The 25,697-nt window shown below is 39.1% G+C and overlaps 1 protein-coding gene across 1 annotated transcript; it reads left to right on the forward strand.

Moving 5' to 3' along the window:
- The first annotated feature begins 12,864 nt into the window (after positions 1–12,864).
- On the forward strand, positions 12,865–22,481 carry LOC115725528 (myosin-2). The gene is made up of 24 exons (XM_030655083.2): positions 12,865–14,143; positions 14,608–14,709; positions 14,816–14,959; positions 15,048–15,198; positions 15,306–15,333; positions 15,467–15,635; positions 15,814–15,877; positions 16,000–16,013; positions 16,106–16,190; positions 16,397–16,500; positions 16,642–16,780; positions 17,204–17,322; positions 17,409–17,561; positions 17,655–17,744; positions 17,961–18,038; positions 18,136–18,294; positions 18,504–18,701; positions 19,379–19,584; positions 19,724–19,859; positions 20,053–20,182; positions 20,500–20,610; positions 20,701–20,816; positions 21,195–21,425; positions 21,598–22,481. The coding sequence occupies exons 1-24, from the start codon at positions 13,682–13,684 to the stop codon at positions 22,078–22,080; spliced, it is 3,672 nt and encodes a 1,223-aa protein (XP_030510943.1). The 5' UTR covers positions 12,865–13,681; the 3' UTR covers positions 22,081–22,481.
- Positions 22,482–25,697: the final 3,216 nt, after the last annotated feature.

Consider the following 25,697-nt stretch of genomic DNA (forward strand, 5'->3'; position numbering starts at 1 on the left):
CTCTTTCAAATGCACCCTGACAAGTCCCCAGGTCCTGATGGGATGACTCCTGCTTTTTACCAAAAGTGCTGGCATATTGTGGGTAAGGATGTAATTAAACAAGTTCGTTCTTTCTTTTTGTTTGGCTCCTTACCTGAGGGATTGAATCATACTAATATTGTGCTTATTCCTAAGAAGAAAAATCCCTCTCATATGTCTGATCTAAGACCGATTGCCTTATGTAATGTCCTGTATAAGGTGTGCTCTAAGGTGTTAGCTAACCGGTTAAAAGTTGCTCTTCCTCTGGTCATTTCTGACAATCAGAGTGCTTTTATTCCTGGAAGGCTCATCACTGATAACATCATGATTTCCTTTGAAGTGATGCATTACTTGAAAAGGAAAAGGCTTGGAAAGGAAGGGTACATGGCTATAAAGCTTGATATGAGCAAGGCATATGATCGAGTTGAGTGGTCTTTTCTGTGTGATATGATGCTTAAGATGGGTTTTGATAGCCGTGTGACTAATCTCATCTATCAATGTATTTCCACAGTCACCTATTCGGTCACTCATGGTGGTCATGAGTTGGATCCTTTCACTCCTTCCCGAGGTATTAGACAAGGTGACCCTCTCTCGCCTTACTTATTCCTGATTTGTGCTGAAGGATTTTCATCTCTTATTAAGTCTTTTGAGGCTCGGGGTGAGTTGCATGGTTGTAGGGTGTGTAATGGAGCTCTGGTTATATCACACATGCTCTTTGCGGATGATAGCTACTTGTATTGTAAAGCTATTGAAAAGGAAGCTTTGAATGTCATTAGATTGCTGCAGTTATTTGAACAAGCCTCTGGTCAACATGTGAACTTAGCCAAATCCACCATCTTTTTTAGTTCGAATACGACAGAATCTGTCAAAGCTAGAATGTGTTCTCTTTTGGGTATGATTGAGGCCCCGCCAAATAGTCTTTATTTGGGTCTTCCTTGCACTATGGGTCGGAATAAAAATGCTATCCTTGGTTTCCTTAAGGATAAGATGGAAAAGAGAATTCTAAGTTGGGAGGGTCGTCTTTTATCTAAAGCTGGAAAAGAGGTTCTTGTGAAGACAGTGGCCCAGGCTCTCCCTTCATATGCTATGTCGGTTTTTCTTCTTCCTGTTGATACTTGTAACAAACTTGAGGGGATGATGGCCAAGTTTTGGTGGCGGTCTGATAGTTCAAAGTCACATGGAGTTCATTGGAAGAGTTGGCAATATCTGACAAAGCATAAGCATTTTGGTTGTAACACCCTAACTAATTTAGGCGTATTACGTGATTTTTAAACGTACTGTGCAGCTCGTTGCTAATCAACGAGGTTTATGGAAAAACGTGATTAATTAAAAATTTTGCTTTTTCATTAAACTTATAAACCATTTTACCAAAAAGTCTCGGGATCCCGATTTATAAAAAATATTTACAAACGTTTTTACTATTCAACTTTTACATCAAAATAAGGTCATCTAACGACCGTTACAAAAATCTCAGCCCTGCTGTCCCGAGGATCGTACGCTCCAGGCCTAACCGCCCCGACATGTACAATCCCATAAGCTCGCTCACGGTCCATCAGCAACTGCCTTGCCTTTACCTACACATGAACGTAAACTGTGAGTCGACAGACTCAGTAAGAAAAGCATAATAATAACATACATAAAACTGACTGCCGTGTCCAACACGATGCGAGTCCCGCCATCGCCATGTCCAACATGGTGCGAGCACTACCGCCATGTCCAACATGGTACCGAGTTTTGAACGTTCGGGGGACGGTACTATTGACAAGTATCCTCCTGATCGGTCGAACCGGTCATACTCATTCTTGGTCATACTCCGGCTGTGACGGGATAGGTCAATAGCCTTTGAACCACCAACCGGTGTCGGCTGATCGGTCGAGCCGGTCATACTCCTTCTTGGTCATACTCCGGCTGTACCGACGTGACAGGGTTGGGTGGTTCGAAGCCTAAATACATATCTAATGTAATCTAACAGGCTTCCTACATGCACGCTAAACATGTAAACTACATATGCATCTTGTTATACTAATCTTACACGGATTCCGATTTCGAGTGTGCTTGGCCAACTCCGACCGGAACCGAAGCCGAAACGGCGGATTACTGGCTCCTAAACCATAAAAATCACAATGCTATAAGTGACACGCTAAATCACTTCCCGGGGACTAAAACTTGAAACTAAAAGTTTCCCTATCGATAAAAAGCATGGCAATACCCCTAAAAACCCAAAAACGAGGAAAACCCGGGTTCTGAAAAATCCCCAACCGGAAGACCGGTTGCCCAACCGGAATTCCGGTTCTGGGAAAATCTGAACCCCCATCCAGAATTCCGGATGCTCAACCGGAATTCCGGTTCCTCGCAGGCAGCAACCAAAAATTCACATATCTTGACCAATTCGAACCCAATTGATCCCAAACTTTCCAGACCTCTTCCATAGGTCCCAAATAACAATTCTAGAGCATCAAACCTACCCAGAAATCCCACATGCAAAATTCACCATTGAAGACCAAGCTTTGAGTTCAAGAACTCAAACTTGGTTAAACCCACTAGCATGCACCCTAGCCTAGTTAATTCTACTTAACTAAGCATTAAAACACCTCTGCAAACCAACAATAACATCCAGCAAATATACAGAAGCAAAACATGGCATTTTCTCACAAAAATCATCAATTTTCACATATAAATTAAAAGCTTGAACAACCTAGCTACTCATGCTTCAAATAACTCATTTATCATCAAAAATCATGCTTTGAATCCATAAACTAACAACAAGATTACAGCAGCAAGAACATTTCACAATCACATGCATTTTCAACACTTTTCACTTGAAATCTCAAGAAAACTAAATAGAAAAAGCAAGACAAGATTTACCTTGAAGAAAATACACTTTGATCTTGCTAAAACACTAGAAATCACCCACAAAAATCCCAGCCTTGAACCCTCCAATCTCAGCCGAAAGAGAGGAAAAGAGAGAGAGAGCTTTTCTAATTTTTTAAACTTTTTAAAAATTGGCTAAGTGTCAAAAATGAGAGAAAAGGATTTTCAAGCTTAAAGTATCATTTTATTTAAATCTATTTCAGCCAAAAAGATTAATTAGAAACAAACATTTAATTCATTTATTAACTCATATAAGACAAAATACTAATGGGGCAAAAAGACCATTTTGCCCCTCCACCATAAAATCACATAATTCATACTAAAGGGGGTATTTTTGGGACATTCTAAATTCCCGGCCATTCCCGACATTCCCAATGTCTAAACCCGTCCCCAAAATACTAACATACTAAGTTGTGATTTCTACTGAGCCAAACGCCGCGTTCCAAAATACCGGACACCGGAAATGCGAAATATAAAAACTGCTGATGACATAAATATGCATATCTGAATTCCGTAAATAACAATGATAAATTATTTAAATAGCTATAAATAATTTCCTGATTAACATAAATAACTGCTAATTTCCAAATTAACTAAGCGGGCTTTACAACTATCCCCCCCTTAAAAGGATTTCGTCCCCGAAATCTAACCTGAATAACTCTGGATATTGAGCTCGCATATCTGATTCTAGCTCCCAGGTGGCTTCTTCCACCTTACTGTTTCTCCAGAGAACCTTGACCAACGCTATGGTCTTATTCCGAAGGACTTTATCCTTTTTATCCGGGATCCGCACCGCCGTTCCTCATAGGACATATCTGACTGAAGCTGAAGGCTCTCATAACTGATTATATGAGAGGGGTCTGAAACGTATTTTCTCAACATTGAGACATGAAATACGTTGTGCACTGCTGATAAAGCTGGAGGCAATGCTAACCGATATGCCACTTGACCTATCTTCTCGAGAATCTCGAAAGGTCCTGTAAATCTAGGGCATAACTTGCCTCTTTTCCCGAAACGTTTAATCCCCTTCATCGGAGATACTCGCAAAAACACATGGTCCCCTACTCGGAACTCAACATCTCGACGTTTCGGACCGCGTAACTCTTCTCCGTCCGCTTCCGGGAGGCAAGCATTCTAGCTGTAATCTTCTCTATTGCCTCATTGGTCCGCCGAACCGACTCGGACCTAGGTATTTCCTCTCCCCCTGTCTCATCCCGAGTGGATAGGGGATCTGCACTTCCTACCGTACAACAGTTCATAGGGTGCCATCCCTATCGTACTCTGATAACTGTTGTTGTACGAAAACTCTATTAACGGTAGGTATTTATTCCATGAACCCTCAAAGTCCATAACACAGGCTCTCAGCATATCCTCCAATATCTGAATTGTCCTTTCGGACTGACCATCTGTCTGAGGATGAAATGCTGTACTAAATTTTAGCTTCGTACCCATTGCCCGTTGCAAACTCTGCCAAAATTTGGAGGTGAATTTCGGATCCCTGTCCGAAACAATAGACTTCGGTACCCCGTGAAGTCTCACTATTTCCCTGACGTACAGTTCTGCCAACCGATCCTTCGAAAATGTTGTTCGACCGTGAGAAAATGAGCAGATTTCGTAAATCGGTCCACCACTACCCAGATGGAATCAAACATACCCGTGGTCCTAGGTAATCCGACCACAAAATCCATAGTAATATCCTCCCATTTCCATTCTGGTAGGGTTAGAGGCTGCAACAACCCTGCTGGTCTCTGATGTTCAGCCTTGATCTGCTGACACGTGAGGCATCTCGAAACGAATTCTACCAAATTCTTCTTCATACCGTTCCACCAGAAGTACGGTTTCAAGTCTTGGTACATCTTGGTGGTGCCGGGATGCAGAGAATATGGAGTAGAATGAGCCTCCTCAAAGATCTCGTTCCTCAAGTCCACACTGTTCGGGACACAAACCCTGGCTTTATACAAAAGCACTCCACTATCTGACACTGAAAAGTCTTTGGCTTGACCAGCCAATACCTCATCTCGGATCTTCACTAACTCCGGATCTGTCGTCTGAGCAACTTTTATTCTTTCTAACAGATCAGATTGCAGCGTTAAGTTGTGAAGCTGACCTACCACAAACTCAATGCTGGACCTGACCATATCCTCTGCTAGCTGAGGTGAGATCTGAACCATGCTAGCCATTTGCCCGGGACCCTTTCTGCTCAGGGCATCGGCCACAACATTGGCTTTCCCGGGATGGTAAAGGATCTCACAATCATAATCCTTCACTAATTCCAACCAACGCCTTTGTCTCATGTTCAAATCTTTCTGAGTAAAGAAATACTTGAGACTTTTATGGTCGGTATAGATCTCGCACTTCTCCCCATACAAGTAATGCCGCCAAATCTTCAGTGCAAAAACCACTGCGGCCAATTCTAAATCATGAGTCGGGTATCGCTGTTCATAATCCTTTAACTGACGGGAGGCGTAAGCGATAACCCGATCGGCTTGCATCAATACGCACCCCAAACCCTGTTTGGATGCGTCACAATAGACCACGAACTTCTCCTTGTCCGAAGGCAAAGCTAGCACCGGAGCAGTAATCAATCTCTGTTTCAGCTCCTGAAAACTAGCTTCGCATTTATCTGTCCAGATAAATCGCTGATTCTTCTTTGTAAGCTCGGTTAGGGGCATTGAAATTTTGGAGAACCCCTCCACGAACCTACGATAGTACCCAGCTAATCCCAAGAAGCTTCTGATTTCTGTCACTGTCTTCGGTCTCGGCCAATCCCTGACGGATTCGATCTTCCCGGGATCCACCTTGATCCCATCTTTACTCACAATGTGCCCTAGGAAGGACACCTGAGACAACCAGAACTCACATTTCTTGAACTTGGCGTAGAGTCTATGTTCCCGAAGTCGTTGCAGTACCATCTGAAGATGTAACTCATGCTCCTCTTCTGACTGAGAGTACACGAGGATGTCGTCGATAAACACAATTACACAGATATCGAGGAAATCCTTGAATACTCTATTCATCAGGTCCATAAATGCTGGAGGAGCATTGGTTAGTCCGAATGACATAACCAGGAACTCGTAGTGTCCATACCTAGTGCGGAAAGCCGTCTTTGGAATGTCCTCCTCTCGGATCCTCAACTGATGATAACCCGAACGGAGATCAATCTTAGAAAAGACCGTCTTCCCCTGAAGCTGATCGAACAAGTCATCGATCCTAGGTAATGGATATTTATTCTTCACCGTCAGCTTGTTCAACTCTCTGTAGTCGATACACATCCTCATAGATCCATCCTTCTTCTTCACGAACAAAACCGGGGCTCCCCAGGGTGATACACTGGGCCGAATGAACCCTATGTCGAGCAACCCTTGGAGCTGAATCTTCAATTCCTTAAGTTCAGCTGGAGCCATCCTATACGGGGCTTTAGAAACCGGATCCACCCCTGGTGCCAAGTCAATCACAAAGTCAATCTCCCGATGAGGTGGTAACCCTGGAAGTTCTTCGGGAAAAACGTCCAAAAATTCCCGAACCACACCGATGTCCTCGAGCCGAATGGTGTCTGGCCGAGTGGTGTCCACCACCACGGCCAGAAACCCTAAGCACCCACCGTGCAATAATTCTCTCGCTGACATAGCCGAGATCACCGGGATCCGAGATCCCTGAACCGAACCCACAAATACAAACGGTTCTTCACTTTCTGGTTGGAAGACCACCATCTTCCTCTTGCAATCAATGCTCGCCGAATATTTAGATAGGAAATCCATTCCTAAAATAATATCAAATTCGACTAAGCTCATCTCTATCAGATCAGCGCTTAACTCTCTACCATCTATCCTGATCGGCATAGACCTAATCCACCTATTGGAGATAACCAACTCTCCGCCAGGTAACAGGGTTCCAAACCCTGACTCATATCTATCAAAGGGTCTACCCAACTTACTAAAGACTCTGGCCGCCACATAAGAACGTGTAGCCCCGTAATCAAACGACCTTTGAATAAAACGAGTCGTTAATAAGAATCCGACTGTAACAACCGATGGGCCGGCATCCGCATCGGCTGCGTGATCGCGAATACCCCGGCCGGAGTGGGCATCGCCGGAGCTCTCGGTGCCTCCGGCCGAGCCGGGGACATTCCCTCTTGAAGTGCCGGGCATGCCACAATGAAAGCATCCCCGCCCCGCACTCTCCCCGATGATGCCTCTTACGGATAGGGCACTCGGGATAGGAGAAGCGAGTCTCATTACCACCGGGACGACTCCCTCTCGTTCGGTTCCCCCGGAACCTCTTGTTCTGACTCGAGCCGCCGGAAGCAGTGGGTGCCCTCTTCCTCTGATCAATGGCCGAACCACTACTCCCCCTGCTATAGCCTGATGCAGGAGGGGTAGGAGCTCCGCCACCAACCAGAGTACTGGCTGAATCTGACATACACCCCACTGCGCCCTCAGCTCGCAGTGCCTTCTCCACCATCTGAGCGTAGGTGGTGCTGTCGTCAGTGGTAATCATCAGGTCATGCCGATCTTGGGATTCAACCCGTCCAGATACTTCTCCTTTCTGCTGAAGTCGGTCGGCACAATTCCCGAGGCTAACCTCGCCAACCGGTCAAACTGAGTAGTATACTCAGTGACACTCATGTTCTCCCGCTGGGTCAGGTGAACGAATTCCTTTCTCTTGGCGCTTCTAACCGCCTCATTGTAGTACTTCGCGTTGAAGAGTTCCTGGAACCTCTCCCAAGTCATGGTGGTGACGTCGTGAATCTGAGACACCATGTCCCACCATACCAGGGCATCCTCCTGGAACTGGAATGTGGCGCACACCACTCTGTCGTTGCCAGTGACACTCATAAAGTTCAGAATCCTGGTGATCACCGTAAGCCACTGCTCGGCTTTCGACACATCTGGACCTCCCGGGAATACGGAGGTGCTTGCTTCCGAACCTCTCATACAAAGGCTCCAATCTATGGGCCGCCACTACCATCTCGGCACAGGCGGCGGGGGGCGGTGCCACCGGAACTGCGGCACCGGGCTGCAGGAGCACCTGGCGTCTCAACCTACGAATCTCGAGGTCTTGTTCTTCGATCCGGCTTGCATCTCCGCAAACCGCAACTCCCGGTTCGGGGCTCCCCGATCGGGCGGGGAGCACTGGGCGACTGTGGCGGGTTCTCATCACCCCGACCACGAGCCTGCCTCGGGGACCTCTACCTCGGCCCCCGCGGTGGGGGAAACCGAGCTCCCTCTCCCTGATTCGACCCCACGGAGTTGCCTCGACTCCTGGTAGTCCGCCTGGCGTCCATCTAGTTAGAACCGCCTGCGAAACCAAGAGTTGGCATATCAGGTCGTATTCAAGGCGAGCTTACTAATGCCGCTTAATTTGGAAATTAGAAATGAAACATGCGCCTATTCTACTATCAGGCTACTAACATGCTTCCTAACGGTGCTTTTCTTTTTCATAACCGAATAAAATAAACTACTAAAGCAATAAAGGCTTACCGAACCGTGAACCGAGCTAGCTGCGATGATGATTGTACATGTCGTGACGATCTTCGAAAGACAACACAGCGGCTACGATACCAAATTGTAACACCCTAACTAACTTAGGCGTATTACGTGATTTTTAAACGTACTGTGCAGCTCGTTGCTAATCAACGAGGTTTATGGAAAAACGTGATTAATTAAAAATTTTGCTTTTTCATTAAACTTATAAACCATTTTACCAAAAAGTCTCGGGATCCCGATTTATAAAAAATATTTACAAACGTTTTTACTATTCAACTTTTACATCAAAATAAGGTCATCTAACGACCGTTACAAAAATCTCGACCTCGTCCCGAGGATCGTACGCTCCAGTGCCTAACCGCCCCGACATGTACAATCCCATAAGCTCGCTCACGGTCCATCAAGAATCGCCTTGCCTTTACCTACACATGAACGTAAAGCGCGGGTCGACGGACTCGGTAAGAAAAGCATAATAATAACATACATAAAACCGACCGCCGTGTCCAACACGATACCGAGTCCCGCCATACGCCATGTCCAACATGGTGCGAGCACTACCGCCATGTCCAACATGGTGCGAGTTTTGAACGTTCGGGGGACGGTACTATTGACAAGTATCCTCCCGATCGGTCGAACCGGTCATACTCATTCTTGGTCATACTCCACTGTACCGACGGGATAGGTCAATAAGACCGAACCACCAACCGGTGTCGGCTGATCGGTCGAACCGGTCATACTCATTCTTGGTCATACTCCGGCTGTACCGACGTGACGGGGTTGGGTGGTTCGAAGCCTAAATACATATCTAATGTAATCTAACGAGCTTCCTACATGCACGCTAAACATGTAAACTACATATGCATACTGTTATACTAATCTTTCCTGGATTCCGATTTCGGGTGTGCCGTCAACCCGACGGAACCGAAGCCGAACTACGGACATCGGCTCCTAAACCATAAAAATCACAATGCTATAAGTGACACGCTAAATCACTTCCCGGGGACTAAAACTTGAAACTAAAAGTTTCCCTATCGATAAAAAGCATGGCAATACCCCTAAAAACCCAAAAACGAGGAAAACCCGGGTTCTGAAAAATCCCAATAGGAAGGCAGGTTGCCCAACGAATTCCGGCTTGGGAAAATACGAACCCCCATCCGGAATTCGGATGCTCAACCGGAATTCGGTTCCTCGCGACGACAACCAAAAATTCACATATCTTGACCAATTCGAACCCCGGTTGATCCCAAACTTTCCAGACCTCATTCATAGGTCCCAAATAACAATTCTAGAGCATCAAACCTACCCAGAAATCCCACATGCAAAATTCACCATTGAAGACCAAGCTTTGAGTTCAAGAACTCAAACTTGGTTAAACCCACTAGCATGCACCCTAGCCTAGTTAATTCTACTTAACTAAGCATTAAAACACCTCTGCAAACCAACAATAACATCCAGCAAATATACAGAAGCAAAACATGGCATTTTCTCACAAAAATCATCAATTTTCACATATAAATTAAAAGCTTGAACAACCTAGCTACTCATGCTTCAAATAACTCATTTATCATCAAAAATCATGCTTTGAATCCATAAACTAACAACAAGATTACAGCAGCAAGAACATTTCACAATCACATGCATTTTCAACACTTTTCACTTGAAATCTCAAGAAAACTAAATAGAAAAAGCAAGACAAGATTTACCTTGAAGAAAATACACTTTGATCTTGCTAAAACACTAGAAATCACCCACAAAAATCCCAGCCTTGAACCCTCCAATCTCAGCCGAAAGAGAGGAAAAGAGAGAGAGAGCTTTTCTAATTTTTTAAACTTTTTAAAAATTGGCTAAGTGTCAAAAATGAGAGAAAAGGATTTTCAAGCTTAAAGTATCATTTTATTTAAATCTATTTCAGCCAAAAAGATTAATTAGAAACAAACATTTAATTCATTTATTAACTCATATAAGACAAAATACTAATGGGGCAAAAAGACCATTTTGCCCCTCCACCATAAAATCACATAATTCATACTAAAGGGGGTATTTTTGGGACATTCTAAATTCCCGGCCATTCCCGACATTCCCAATGTCTAAACCCGTCCCCAAAATACTAACATACTAAGTTGTGATTTCTACTGAGCCAAACGCCGCGTTCCAAAATACCGGACACCGGAAATGCGAAATATAAAAACTGCTGATGACATAAATATGCATATCTGAATTCCGTAAATAACAATGATAAATTATTTAAATAGCTATAAATAATTTCCTGATTAACATAAATAACTGCTAATTTCCAAATTAACTAAGCGGGCTTTACATTGGTGGTCTGGGATTTAGAGACTTAAGAGATTTTAATCTCTCCATGCTGGGTAAGCAAGCTTGGCGATTGATTGTTAATGAGTCTTCTCTTGTCAGTCGTTTATACAAGGCTAGGTACTTTCCCCGAGGCTCTTTCTTTACTGCTCAACTTGGTCACAATCCAAGTTTCATTTGGAAGAGCATCTTTGATACCCAGAAGCTTGTCTTATCGGGGGTGCGTTGTAATATTGGGCCTGGAACTTCCATTAATATTCAACGGGATCCCTGGCTCCCTGACGCATCCAATCCCTTTGTAACAACCCAACTGGTGGGGTTAGATGACTGTCAAGTGGCTAGCCTAATGGATAATCATGATAGAAGCTGGGACTTGGAAGTGCTGAATGATTTGTTTAATATCCGTGATCGGGATTTGATATGTAAGACCCCTATTTCTTCGGCTCCTTCTGATTTCTGGTATTGGTCTCTTAATCCTTCTGGTGTGTATAAAGTGAAAGATGCCTATAACTTGTTACACAAGGAAGATGGTTTACTCCTCTCAGCTGATGAAAGGAGACTTTGGAAGATAGCTTGGAACATCAATGTCCCACCAAAGGTACTTCATTTTTTGTGGCGCTCCCTTTCTGAAACTCTTCCCACGAAGGTTCAGCTGGTCTCAAGACATGTTCTCTTGGATCTGCAATGTCCCATGTGTAATTTTGAGGATGAATCTATTGTGCACCTGTTGATACAATGCTCCTTTGCCCAAAGCTGTTGGCATAGATCATCTTTAAATGCGGCGGCCTTATTGGATGGAAAGTTCTCAACCTGGTTTGAATCGTTTGTCATGCCATCTAGTTCTGATGTAAGAGAGGAAGCTGTCATGATTTGTTGGGCCATCTGGAATGCCCGTAATGCGTTCACTTGGAAAGGTAAGAGCACCTCAGCATCAGATGTAATTTTGTCTGCTAGAGTCAACCTTAATCAATGGAAAAATGCTCAATTGAAAAAGAAGGGTCCTTTATTTTTGGCTTCGGGTGAAAATGAAGGAAGTGAGCATTGGTCTAAACCGGTTACTAATACGATTAAGGTCAACGTAGACGAAGCTATCTTTGAGGCTGAAGGATGGTATGGGACTGGTTTAGTGGCTCGTAATTGCCATGGCCACCTCCTTGAAGCTCTTTCAAGTAGTAAACCGAGACACTTAGAGGCTGCTGTGGTGGAAGCGATAGGCATCAAGGAAGCGCTTAGCTGGATCAAAGACAAGCAGTGGCATGATGTTCAGCTGGAAACCGATTGTCTTGTGGTTGTCCAAGCTGTACACTCTTCAGTTCTTCTACGTTCCCCCTTTGGCGTGGTGATTCAAGAGTGCAAAGAGTTGCTTGATTCTTTAAAATCTGTTCAGATTCAATTTGTTAAACGTTCTGCTAACAAGGCTGCCCATTATATGGCTCGCAGCTCTTGTTTTCACTCAGTTCGTATGTTTACCGAGAGTACTGCTCCGGATGATCTTTTAAACATTGTAATGGTTGATTCAATTTGCTAATAAAATGTCACCATTTTACCTCAAAAAAAAATTATAATTGAATATTCGATTCTATTGAATCAGTCGATTCTAATTAGATTAAATGACTTTGTGTACACTCCTATAAATATATACATTCAATGTTTAAAGATTAAATCATTAATTAATTTACTAACATGTTTTGAGAAATAGGTCAGAATGAACTTAATGTCTATTTAATTATCACTTTGCTATGCATATATCCCCTTTGACTTAATGAGTGTTGAAGTTAGATTACACAGCATTAACCATATGAACAACTTTTTTTTCCCTTAAAACAAAACAATATAAATTGCGTATCTGTAGCTAGGGTGGCAAAACGTTGTACCACTCAATGCAATTACAAGCAAAATAATTTTAAGGAGGGTTTTGTTGGATTCAAATAAATTTAAGCCAATTCATAACATACAACAAATATTTATTAAAATTTTGTCCTTTGTTTGTTTCTCTATCATCATGAAAAATGCAAAGGCTGTAATAATAAAATAAAAGAGATTTATTACATTTTCTTCAAAAGGGTAGAAAAGGAATTTCAGTATAAATTTAAATTTAGAATACCAAACTTGTAATTTGCTGAAAATATGAGTGCTAATCACATAAAACGCCACTTTTGTCCAATGCACACACCTCTCTACTTGTCAGGTTATAACCAAGTGTTCCACTTATGTTAGTCCCAGCTCATATGTTTCAAATTTAATTGTTTTTAAATATTTTTAATAAATTTTTATTTTTATTTTCTTCCTTATCGGATCCAAACGGTCCTCTCAAGAAACGAATGTTAAATCCTTGAAAGGACTCATATTATTACATCCTCCACCAACAAAAAAAAAAAAAAAAAAAAATTGAAAATTAAGAAAAAAGAAATAAAAGCTTGAAGCAACAACAAATCTCAATTCTCAATTCTCAATCCAAAAACGGAAAGTATTACAAAAAAAAAAAAAAAAAAAATAGAGAGAGGAAGTTTTTATTTCATTTCTCATCATCAAGAATAGAATAGAAGTTGATAAGATTAAAATCCTGTTTTTTCTCTTCTACTCTTCTATTTTTTTTTCTCTGTTTTTTGATTAGTTTTTCTTAACAACCTTTCAGTTCGAGCCAGGCAGCAGCCCTCCTCGTAACTTACGCTTTTCACTGGCCTCGGTTTACCAAATGCGGTTTCGGGAATTCGTTTTCTGAAAATCGTTTTCTAATTTTTTTTTTGGGCAAATTTAGAAAACGAAAGCGTGTTTTTGAGTTTTTTTTTTTTGTCTTAGTTATTTTCTCTTTTTCTGATGAAAGAGTTTGAGGAGTTAGAAAGAAGAACGGTGGTTTTCAGGTGCTCTGTTTTGGAGTTAGGGTTTTTGGAATCTTTGGTTTTCGTAGTGAGGTTTCTAATTTGAGCTTTTGGTTTTTTGGGTTTGGGTTTTGAATTCTCTCGTAGAATTTGAAGTTTCTAGGTTTAGGAAACATGATGTTATCGGCGTCGCCATCGTTGATAGTTCGGAGCTCGTTGGAGGAAATGTTGGATTCGCTCCGGCGTAAGGATGAAGACGAGAAGCCCAAGGACTTGCCACCCGCATTGCCGGCGCGTCCAACTTCGAGGGGCCGTCTTCCTCCGGCGAGGCGGTCCTTGCCTAATAACTTTAAGGTCCAGGTTGTTGTTGGTGGTAGCGACGGCGATACAGAGTCGCCGGAGTGTTTTCCGTGTGAAATTGAAGAAACTAAGAGAAAAGAGAATGATTGGGGTGCCAAGAGAAGTGGTTTTGTGAGCAAGAAGATGAAGAAATACCGAAATGTTGAGTCGCCGTACGCAGCCGTACTGGATGAGAGTAAAACTGAGCTGACGGGGATCTCCGATCAGCCATCGGCCTCGCCTACGAAGATACGAGGAACAGATTGGGATGACAACATCGGCTACTTCATGAAAAAGGTATATATTTTTTTTTAAGGTGTTGTAGTTGGCTGTGATCTCAGATGTGTCCTTAATTGGGTTTTGGGTGGAAGTTTTCAGTTTGCTTAAATTGGTTTCATGGTAATCTCTGGTTAAAGACATTAATACTTTAGTTTTGACCTTTGAGCCATTGAGAGTGTCCTCAATGAACACGTGGAGTGTTGTCCTGTGGGCCTTTCAGTGTGAGGGTGTTTGAATTTTAGCCCTGTAATCTTAAGATTTCATAAATCCTTTTTTTGCTGTTTAAGGCGTAGGGCTAGCTTCAATGAGATTTGTTTTACAGAGTATTTACCCTTTTGCATACGTATCCATCCAGCAATTCTAAAAGGTTGATCTTTTGGATGTTTGAAAATTTGTAACTTGAACCAGTACATCTTCATGTTTTGAGAATTTGAGGGTGTATAAACTCATGACATCAACTCTGTTTTTTTTTTTTTTTTCAGAAACTTCGTGTTTGGTGTCGATTGGCGAATGGGCAGTGGGAGTCAGGAACAATACAATCAAACTCTGGTGAAGATGCAACTGTTTCTTTGTCAAATGGAAATGTATGTTCATGCACCTTTTTGTAAATATTTGAATGATTGAAACCTTTTGCTGCAGATTTGTGTACTTTAATTTGTTGTATAAATAAATCTTATATTTTTACCGTAGGTTATGAAAGTCACCGCATCAGAGATATTACCTGCAAACCCAGATATACTTGAAGGAGTGGATGATCTTGTACAGCTTAGTTATTTGAATGAACCATCTACTGTTTATAATATCCAGCATAGATATTCTAAGGATATGATTTACGTAAGTATGATGCTCTTCAATGTTCATTTAGAATTATTCATCTGTTGTTGTTTCTGTCAATTGAAGTTCTTTTGTTTTTCTTCTAAAGAGTAAAGCAGGACCAGTTCTGATTGCTGTCAATCCCTTCAAAGATGTTCAAATTTATGGAGATGATTTGATCACAGCTTATAGGCAGAAAAAGTTAGACAGTCCTCATGTTTATGCTACCGTGGACACTGCCTATAATGAGATGATGAGAGGTGCGGCTTTTATATCTTCTTTTGTTTGTTGGGAGAGTTATATTATCTCGTAGCAATAAGTAACATGTTTCTGAAGTTCTTGTTTTTTTTTTTTAATAATTATGCAGATGAAGTAAGCCAATCCATAATCATAAGGTTAGACCCTTAGAGTATGATATGTTTTCTTTATATTAGTATCTGCGTTAAAGTTTTTCTTTTATACCTTTCAGCTTTCTTCAGTTCTCAATTCATGCCATAAGACCATCTTAACATTTTTTGTTGTTTGCAGTGGGGAAAGTGGAGCTGGGAAAACTGAGACAGCTAGAATTGCAATGCAATACTTAGCAGCTGTTAGTGGTGATAGTTCTGGTATTGAGCATAGAATTCTTAAGGCCAATTATATACTAGAAGCATTTGGGAATGCCAAAACATCTAGAAATCACAATTCTAGTCGATTTGTGAGTTTCATTCTCTCTCTCTCTCTCTCTCTCTCTCTCTCTCTCTCTCTCTCTCTCTCTCTCTTAAATAAACTATTGATATTTTTCTAAAGATTTTGTATAGTATTCTCCTGTTTTTTTTCTTTGTAAACCACAGCATTACACAATTTTTGTAAACATTATTGCTAAATTGCTGCAGGGAAAGTTGATTGAAATTCAGTTTAGTACACTTGGGAAAATTTGTGGTGCCAACATCCAAGCATGTAAGCATTTTTTGCAAGTCTCCTTGTTTTTTATAACATAGCAATTTTTCCCCATCTATTATACTGACTTGATCTTCACAATTTCATGGGCATGTCAACTCCATACATTTTATTGTGGATAGTCTTTTTAGAGAAGGTAATTTTGTAATTCACCTGAACTTCGCTGTTAATTTAAAGTTATACTTGTAGACTCCATTTGTAATCTTTTTTTTTTTGGTGCTGGAACAGTCAAGAGTTGTTGAGCTGGTCAATGGTGAAAGGTCATTCCATGTATTTTACCAACTTTGTGCTGCCGCGCCAACAGATCTTAAAGGTAGTAATTTATTTACACTATAAGCTTTGGAAATTCAGTGAAACAAAGTATCTGAATCGGATGGACCCCTTTAAGTTTTGTAACAATATAACTTGTTTAAATGATTAGCAGTACTTGCATTAATTTTTCCATTCAACTGGTAGATAATGTTTTATATTATTTCTAATATAGTGGAATCATCTGGCATTTGTTTTATTTCTTTGCAGAGAGACTGAACCTTAGAATGGCTAGTGAGTACAAATACCTTAATCAAAGTGATTGCTTGACCATTGATGGTGTCAATGAAGCTGAGAAATTTCATGATCTCATGGTGAGAAGGAAATTGTTGTTTATAGCACCATTCATGTGGTCATTCCACCTTTTTTACTTCCCACTTTTGCTGCCAATATCATAAAAATTGATCTTTTTTTGTTTCTTTTTTTTTTTTGGGTGGTATCTTTTCTCTTACCAGAAAGCACTAAACATTCTTCAAATTTGCGAAGAAGATCAAGAATGCTTATTTTCAATGCTTGCTGCTGTATTATGGCTGGGAAACATATCATTCCAAATGAATGAAAATGTGAACCAACTGGAGGTCTTATCTGATGAAGGTAACCCATGTTCACTTGTATTTCTTCTCTTTTAAATGTATAATGAAGACCATACCTATGTTTGCATATTTAGTTTTCAAATTCCATGTTTGAAGTGTAAAATAATATGATGGCAGATGGCTATCTCTTAACAAACATGTTAAGAAATGAAACGTCATGTGCAACATTTTGGTTGTTGGATTAATCCAAGTGATTCAAGATGCAGATACTCTTAAATTTGTTTCTTTCATAATTACCGAAGATATTTTGTTCACATCAATGTTGTTGAATTGTTATTTCAGTGCATCACTGTTCTGAATAACCATGTGGTGCCTGTGTCTATGTGCTGGCCAGTTACATATATTTCCTTTCTGCGCTAGGGAATGAGGAAATGAAAAGTTTTTCTGCACGTGAGTAACCTTTATTATTTTCTCTCTTTTTCAGCTCTCATCAATGCCTCCAATCTGATGGGATGCAGTACCCAGGAGTTGAAATTATCATTATCCACCCACAAAACTGAAGCTGGCAATAATAGCATTGCCAACAGATTGACCTTGCAGCAGGTCCACTTGCTATTATATCTCTTTGAAGAGAATGCAATCCATCAGTGAAATATGACCTTACACTTTTTTTTTTTTTCATTATCCAGGCAATTGACAGAAGAGACGCTTTGGCAAAATTCATCTATACATGCTTGTTTGAGTGGCTTGTAGAACAGATTAACAAGTCACTTCAAGTGGGCAAACAACAAATTGGGAAATCGATTAGTATTCTTGACATATATGGGTTTGAATCTTCTCAGGTATAATATTTTTACTCTTTTTTCTTTGACATTTTTCGATAAAATTAGTTCTTTGTTTTGTGATCATATAAAATCTTTGGTCTTTTTTTTCAGAAAAATAGCTTTGAACAAATGTGTATTAATTATGCAAATGAGAGGCTGCAACAACATTTGAACCGGCATTTACTTAAACTTGAACAGGAGGTGAGCATATCTGAATGTTTGGCTTCAAAAAAGCTTTGAATTTGATGATACTTAGGAACTTCTTCATTATAGTGGTACTTGCCATATAATTAAATCCATCTCATTTGATTTCAAGTTGCATCACTGGATTTACATTTGGTTTTGCAAAAGTTTAGTGATCAGTGATCATAATCATCGTATTATGTTCTGACTAATTTTTTTGTTTTTTTACTTTAGGATTATGAGTTGGATGGTATTGATTGGAAGAAAGTAGATTTTGAAGACAATGAAGAGTGCTTAGAACTCTTTGAGAAGGTATTTCTATGATCAAAGCCTTCTGTGCCTTTAGGTTGTAATTGTTTTTCTTACATAACTAAAGTAGTCAAATATTTGTTGTGTTTTGGATGTGCAGAAACCTTCAGGGCTAATATCTCTGTTGGATGAGGAATCGAACTTACCGAAAGCCAGTGATCTGACCTTTGCCAACAAGCTCAAGCAACATTTGAATTCAAATTCTTGCTTTAAAGGAGAAAGAGGCCGGGCATTTAGTGTTTGTCACAATGCTGGAGAGGTTGGTTTTTATTTTTTTGAAAGAAGTTAAGAGACTTCTCATTATTTTCTAGAATGGATGATATGAAGAAATGCTCAATGTTTTCAACAATTATACTCTTTCCAAGGAAGATTGCTAAATTTCACAGTTGAGTTTAGGGTTTAGGGTTTCAATGCTCAAAATATTATTTGCTTTTTCACTAATATTTGACGTTTTCAACTTTTCATCAGGTTTTGTATGATACAAATGGCTTTCTGGAAAAGAACAAAGATTGTTTGCATTCTGATTTTTCCCATCTCTTATCATCATGTCATAATGAGCTCCTGCAGCTGTTTACCTCCAAAATGCAAAATCAATCGGCTCCAACTACAGCATGCCATATCAGTTCATCAGACTGTCCGAGACCGAGCATTGGTACAAAGTTTAAGGTACATATGCCTCTGAAAAATTACAGAATGTAGCTTGAGTTTTAGTATGCGAACCTAGTTCAAGACTTCTCTATATAAATATATATGCTTTTACTGATGTTTATAAAATACATCAATATTAACCCAAGAGGGTAGTTTAAACTGTCAAGCTTATTGTTTGCTCCCACAAGGTTTGAGGTTCGAGTCCTTGGGTACTCATGTAGCTTGCTAGTTTCTTGGTCCTCAAATATTGTTGGGTTTAGGCGGGGAATCCCAGTTTTAAACTTGGGCAATCTCTTATAGTTTAAGCGGTTTTTGGATTTACAATAAAATAAATAAATGAATCAAAGTTAACTTGAGATGTTACTTAGCCCATGGTCTTCTGTGTTTCCTCCTTTCTGATGACCTGCTTTTTGTTTCTTGTATAAAAGATATGCATTTAAGAGATGTGACCTGCATTTCAATTTTATGTGTTACGAATCAAGATACTTGGAATAGACATTATGTTTTATGAGAATAACAAGAAACATAGCTGATATTTAGGAGTAAATATCCTTTGAAACATGGGTGATCATTTTTCATTTATTATTATAAAAGTTCACATCAATGGAGGATTTTGGTTAATGATCCTCTGAGACAAGGATGATATTGTTTACTCTTCGGTATAAAGTATTTAATGACCTCTTGCATCCTTGTAGATTCAAATGTTCAAACTAATGCATCAGTTGGAGAGCACCAGACCTCATTTTATTTGCTGCATAAAGCCAAATCAAAAGCAGCTTCCCAGCATATATCAGGTGGACCTTGTACTACAACAGCTTAGGTGCTGTAAGGTTTTGGAGGTTCTTAAAATATCAAGATCTGGATATCCGTCTAGGATGCAACTTCATGAGTTTGCAGGAAGGTGAGTTGATGGTAGACCTCAGGCGGTTAGGCTTTTGTTTTTGGATAGTAATCAAGACAATAGATTAGAAATCTGTTGCTTTTTTTAACTGTCAATTTTGAATCCATAATCTTATTTATTTTCTTTCTTTGTGTTTTAGGTACGGGGTCCTACTTCCAAAGACCTTTGCAGCTCGGGATCCTTTAAGTATATCTATTGCTGTTCTGCAACAATTTGGTATCCCTCCGGAGATGTACCAAATTGGTTATACCAAAGTGTTTCTTCGAACAGGGCAGGTAAGCTATTGTCTTTTTCCTTTTCATATAGTTGCTGTAGTTTAATGAAAGCAGTGTTATTGACAACTACATCTTAGAGTGTTTGTGCTTTTATTAATCTTCAACATTTAAGGGATCTGTGAATAAAGTTTATCATGGACATTTGGATTTTTTGTGCAGGGAATTCATAATTCTATTGTGCTTGTTTTTTCAGATTGAAAAGTTGGAGCATAGGAGACAACAAGTTCTACAAGGAATAGTTGGTGTCCAGAAATATTTCCGTGGTCGCCAGGCTCGTCATCATTTCTATGAGCTTAAGAAGCAAGTCAACCCATTACATTCATGTATGTACTCATCTTTTTCGGTTATTTTCATTTGAACACACTGGAGCAGAATCGGCTTTATATGATCCTCTTGTGTCATGTAGTGCACACTCATGTGTGCCATGCTATCAACAAATATAAATGTTGTTAGAAGTCCTGTTAGTTTATTTCAAACATTCAGTTCAGGACATTGTAAAGGGGCAGTCACATGATGCACTCGATATAGTGCTTTAAACTCAATTCTTTTGGGTCATCCAATCATGTTTAATCCTCAAGAATGATATTTCATTTGCTATTTACAATTGTATTTGTTTATTAATTTTAATCTTATCATGCAGATGCTCCTAGTGATCTTTCCAGAGGGAAACGTAATATTATGGTCAAGTGGCGCACAGCTAGTGCTCCTAAAACACTAGATGAGCTGCAGGCAGTTATATACTTACAGTCTGGTAAAATTGGTTTTGTATTCTTTTTTCTTCATTTTTAGTGGTGTAATTTCATAATATTATTATGAAATTGTTATTTATATTTTTATGCAGTGATCCGTGGTTCACTGGTTCGAAAGCAATTTATAGGGACACCTGAGTTGAAGAAGTCAAAACCTGAGAGTGTGAGATATAGAAAGAACCATGGCAGGAAGATGTCTGAAGTAAAGGTATATAGTTACTAATTGCCCACAAGAAGATAAGAATCTTCTCAAAATTTGGTCAACATTTGATGATGTGTTTTTCATAATTTCTAATTGTTCCAATGTGAATGTTTTGTATGTTTTTGAGTATATTTTGTGCCATATTTGTTGTCATTTAGTAGCTAAGAAAACAAATCATAACATTGGAAAGCTGGGTTGCCTTATAATTGAGAGACTACAGTTCATATTTGTGTGATTGTGTTCCTAAGTAAACTTTGCATTTGGAGAAATTCAAAAACAGAAGATTTGCTTACTTTGTGAGATCAATGATTTTAAGAGTTTTCAGCATGTATGGAGTAATTATAGGGCTCTTGTCTTATTCTTTTTATCTATTTGCTTCGGCAGGTGTTTGCTGAGCAGCAGGACATGCAACATGAGAAATTATACTCCGTGCCTTCGACTGTAAAAGAGCTTCAACAGAGAGTTATTAAGGCAGAAGAAACTCTGGAGCAAAAGGAGGAGGAAAATGCAGCATTGCGTGAGCAAGTACGACAGTTTGAAGCAAGATGGTCGGATTACGAGGCAAAAATGAAATCGATGGAGGAGATGTGGCAAAAGCAGATGGCTTCTTTGCAAGTGAGTTTTCATGTGCATGCTTCTCATCAGTTTTAAAAGTGTGCCTATCTAGCATAGTTAATTATGAACAAAAAGCCTGAAATATAGTCGTAAATAAAAGATAACACCATGATGTGAGAATTAAAAAAAATCAATTCTTTATAACTAAAATGAAACTCTGTTTTTACTACAGGTGAGTTTGGCTGCAGCGAGAAAGAGCCTTGTTGTTGATACTGCAGTTGGTCAACCTGGAAGGCTTGATGCTGCTTTCTCACCTCGTTATTATGATTCTGAGGATGCTACATCCATGGGTTCTCGAACTCCTGGTGCAAGCACACCTCTCAAATTTTCTAATAGTGTTCAGGATGTGGGATCAGGACGAGATGCAAATGGTACTTTGAATGAAGTCAGCAATCTGGTAAAGGAATTCGAGCAGCAGAAACAGACTTTCGATGAGGAGGCCAAAGCTATAGTTGGGATCAAAACAGGGAAGTCAGCTTCAAATATAAATTCTGATGATGATTTAAGGAAACTTAAACTGAGGTTTGAGATGTGGAAGAAAGAGTACAAGTTAAGATTGCGGGAAACAAAAGCAAAGCTTCATAAGCTTGGACATTCAGAAGCAGAGAGAAGTCGTCGGAGATGGTGGGGAAGAATAAGCACAAAAGCCTCCTAGGAATCTGGATCATGGCAACCATGGGAAAGTATATGGAGAATTCTACACAAAATAATTGGATAAAGCTTTTGTGAGTTTTTCCCTTTTGAGGAGCTGCTCGCCTGCATATTTATGGTGCTGCTGTCTTAGGCTGGAGCAGCAATGGAAGAGTGAAATTATAGATCAACAAGGTTTTGGGAACTCAAGTAGAAATATTGGCAAGTTTGTGCATAACAACGCCAGATAGTTGTAGTGAGTTCAACCCCAAGATTAGTTAATTTGTGTATACCCCCTCTGTTAGTGTAGATACCATTTAGAGCTCAGAACTGGATATAGAGAAGAAAAGTGTTCATAATGCTCTTCTTTATGTAGTTCGTGTTGTGACATTTTTACCCATAAGCAAATGTTACTATTTCATGCCATATCTCATTCTCTTTGATCCCCTACTCTGCTCAAAAAGTAGAAAATCTAATTATGCAAAAACAAAGTTGAGTTCTTACCTCATCCATTTTTCTTTTTTATTTAATATTTTTCTCACGATTAAAGAATATAAATAATTATTAAAAAATGGCCGGTTTATAATTGAAGGAATCTTTTGGTGGGTAGAAGGAATAAGTACAATTTTGACTTGTTTTTTTTTTTTTTTTATGTACCAAGTAACAAACATATATAATTTGATGATTGGTCTATTCTTTTGATAATTATATCTAAAATAATTGGACACGAATTTACAGCAAGGTGTTTATATATTCCGGGTTATAGATCTATAATTTTGTAATTAAAATACACAATTTTAACTGTATTGCTAATGTACAAAATACATTTTTATAGAAATAGTTACGATCAAATTAATAAGTTTAGTTGCACAAATTAAATGAAGCTTCGTTCGAGTATGATGCACTTGTTCGAAATGAAACATGGGAAATGGTTCCTTGTAATCACATTTCTAATCTGGTAGGTTGCAAATGGATTTACTATATAAAGGTACTTTATGGTAGTTCTATTAATTGATATAAATTCGTCTTTTAACTATTGACTTTCATCATCAAAGACATGGAGTGAATTAACATGAACCTTGCATTCAGTTCATTTGTTAAGCCTGTCACAGTAAGACTAAAACTATCTAAAATTGCATCTGTTGGAAATTATTTTACCAGGATCTTAGATCTACTCACAAGTATGTTTATTAACATTCTAAATAAGAACTTTCTAAAACGATGAAATAAACACATATAAAGTTTAGGAAACCTTACATTGGGTGCAGCGGAATAATATGACTCCTTCCGTTCAGATATCTAGCCCTTGATTCCTTTCTGTAGCAGAGCATTATCAATATCTGAACCTGGATCTCTTTCTCTGAATTTTTGATGCTGAAACTCCTTCTTGCTGAAAGTCTTTCTTCACGATCTTCCTCACTATGATTGAGGTATCACTTGCTGTGTGTGGGCACTACTCATACACTAAGGATTTCGAAATTCAAGAGGGAAGAGAAAGAAGAAGTGGCAGCTAAAGATAGGGAGAGAGAAAGGCTCAGGTTTTTCTCTGAAGGAAAAATAGAAAATTTAAGTGTGTAATTTTCCTGAAACCTTCACTATCTATTTATAGCATTCCACTAGGGTTAGGTTTGAATTATTTGGCATTAAAATAATGAAAATATCAGTTTAAATTTCCTACAAAAGTGGCTGGCCCTATACTAGTGGATTTGGGCCTCACTTTTTGTAATTTTGCAGTTTTACCTTTTCTGCATCTGATTTTCTCAAAAACGCCAATTTTCTAATTCAACCATTTAAATGTCAATTCTAACTATTTAATAACTATAAATAATTATTAAATAATATTGTCATTTATCATATTTATTAATTGAACCATACAAAGTATCATAATTAACAAATATGCCCCTATAAACTCTTTCTTTACAATTTCGCCCTTACTTAGTGAAAAATTCACAAATAGACATAGTCTAATTTGAGAATTATAATTGATTAATCAAAACCAATTACATGAGTCTTACAAGCAATATTATCTCAACTAGTGGGGGGACCATGGGTCTATATAACCGAGCTTCCAATAAGTAGATCAAGAATTTAGCACTAAAATTCACTAACTTATTAATTCTTCGTTGAATCCAAGCATAAAACTTAGAATTGCACTCTCAGTATATAGAATGCTCTATATGTTCCACCATATAGACACATCATTAGTTATCCATTGTTATAATCCTAATGTGATCAATGATCCTCTATATGAATGATCTACACTGTAAAGGGATTAAATTACCGTTACACCCTACAATGTATTTTATCCTTAAAACACTTGACCCCGTATAAATGATATTTCAGCTTATGTGAAATGAGTACTCCACTATTTATGTTCGTTTGGTCAAGCTCGAAGGAGATCATCCTTTGCTTACTATTCGCCAGATAGAAGCTATAGATTCCATGTTTATGCTAGCGCTCCCACTCAATTGCACTACCGTGTTCCCAAAAAGTACGTATCACCCTGACCTAAAAGTAGGCTTAACTAACAATTCAAGGAACACGAATAGCCTTTCAAGATTGAGCCTAATCATAACAAGATTAAGATCATTTGATCTAGGATCAACTAGGCGATATTGACTTGAATAGATTTTACGGTAAGTTTAATTAAATCTAAGTCAAAGTTCAATATCGGTCCCTTCCGATGCATACTCCATGCATCCAACCTGAGCTTTACTTTAACCAATGCTCTGGAAAGAACATAGCACTTCTCCAAATGCAAGTAAACTCTGTTGTAGATTATCATATCAGTAAAACCCTATGTCTGATAAATCTAGGAAACTTTATTCACATAGTCATGTTTACTTTCCAATGTGTTGACGACACAATAAACAGGATCAAGTATGTGAAAAGGGTTTCAGATGAATTTATACATTATGTATATATAATCATGAAATAAATCATGTGAACCATGCAACATTAAATGTTATTTCTGGTCTATATTAATAAGTACATCTGATTATATTGAAATGAGTTTTATTTAGGGCATAAAACCCAACAAACTCCCACTTGCACTAATATAAAACAAAAAGTGCGTTTCAAATAATCTCAACACCTTGATATACAAATCAAGTGTAGTAGTAGTAAACTCCTCGTAATAGGACCTGAAAGGTTGAATTGAACACAACCTTTTCTCCACCATTACTCTTCCTTTAATCACAAAATCATTGATAATGTGAAATTCCTCTCTATATGTCTACTCTCTTGGGATACTGGATTCTATATCTTTGGCAACTACTTTTGGTTAATCAGGAAATTAACACTAGTAGTTTAAGGCAATTTGGAATGATGCCAAAAATGTATAGAACTTTCCTTAGAATGAATAAGTATCTTTCCTGCAACTTTAACATTCAGTCCCTCTCTGGCAGACCTAGAGACTTCAGATAGGTTTTTACACTTCTCCAAAATCACTATTCCACCCCCAGAGTAACCACCATCTTATCAGAAAGATTTTCTAGCACAAAGGCAAATTTCGAAATCTGATATGGTGTAGTCTAAGAGTTTTAAACACACCCTTATAGACTAACATATAGTTCCTCTTCTTTATCTTAAGATTTACTTGATTGTGTTCCAATGTTCTTCTCCTGGATTAATCTGATACCT

Source organism: Cannabis sativa, chromosome 6, assembly GCF_029168945.1.
Source record: "Cannabis sativa cultivar Pink pepper isolate KNU-18-1 chromosome 6, ASM2916894v1, whole genome shotgun sequence".
Classification (NCBI taxonomy): domain Eukaryota; kingdom Viridiplantae; phylum Streptophyta; class Magnoliopsida; order Rosales; family Cannabaceae; genus Cannabis; species Cannabis sativa.

What these genes read in the sequence shown, in the direction of transcription:
- LOC115725528 (XM_030655083.2), top strand. Translation starts at nt 13,682, where the DNA reads ATGATGTTATCGGCGTCGCCATCGTTGATAGTTCGGAGCTCGTTGGAG. An exon ending in TTTGTCACAATGCTGGAGAG is followed by an intron (nt 18,295 to 18,503) that starts GTTGGTTTTTAT and finishes ACTTTTCATCAG; the next exon opens with GTTTTGTATGATACAAATGG. An exon ending in AGTCAACCCATTACATTCAT is followed by an intron (nt 20,183 to 20,499) that starts GTATGTACTCAT and finishes CTTATCATGCAG; the next exon opens with ATGCTCCTAGTGATCTTTCC.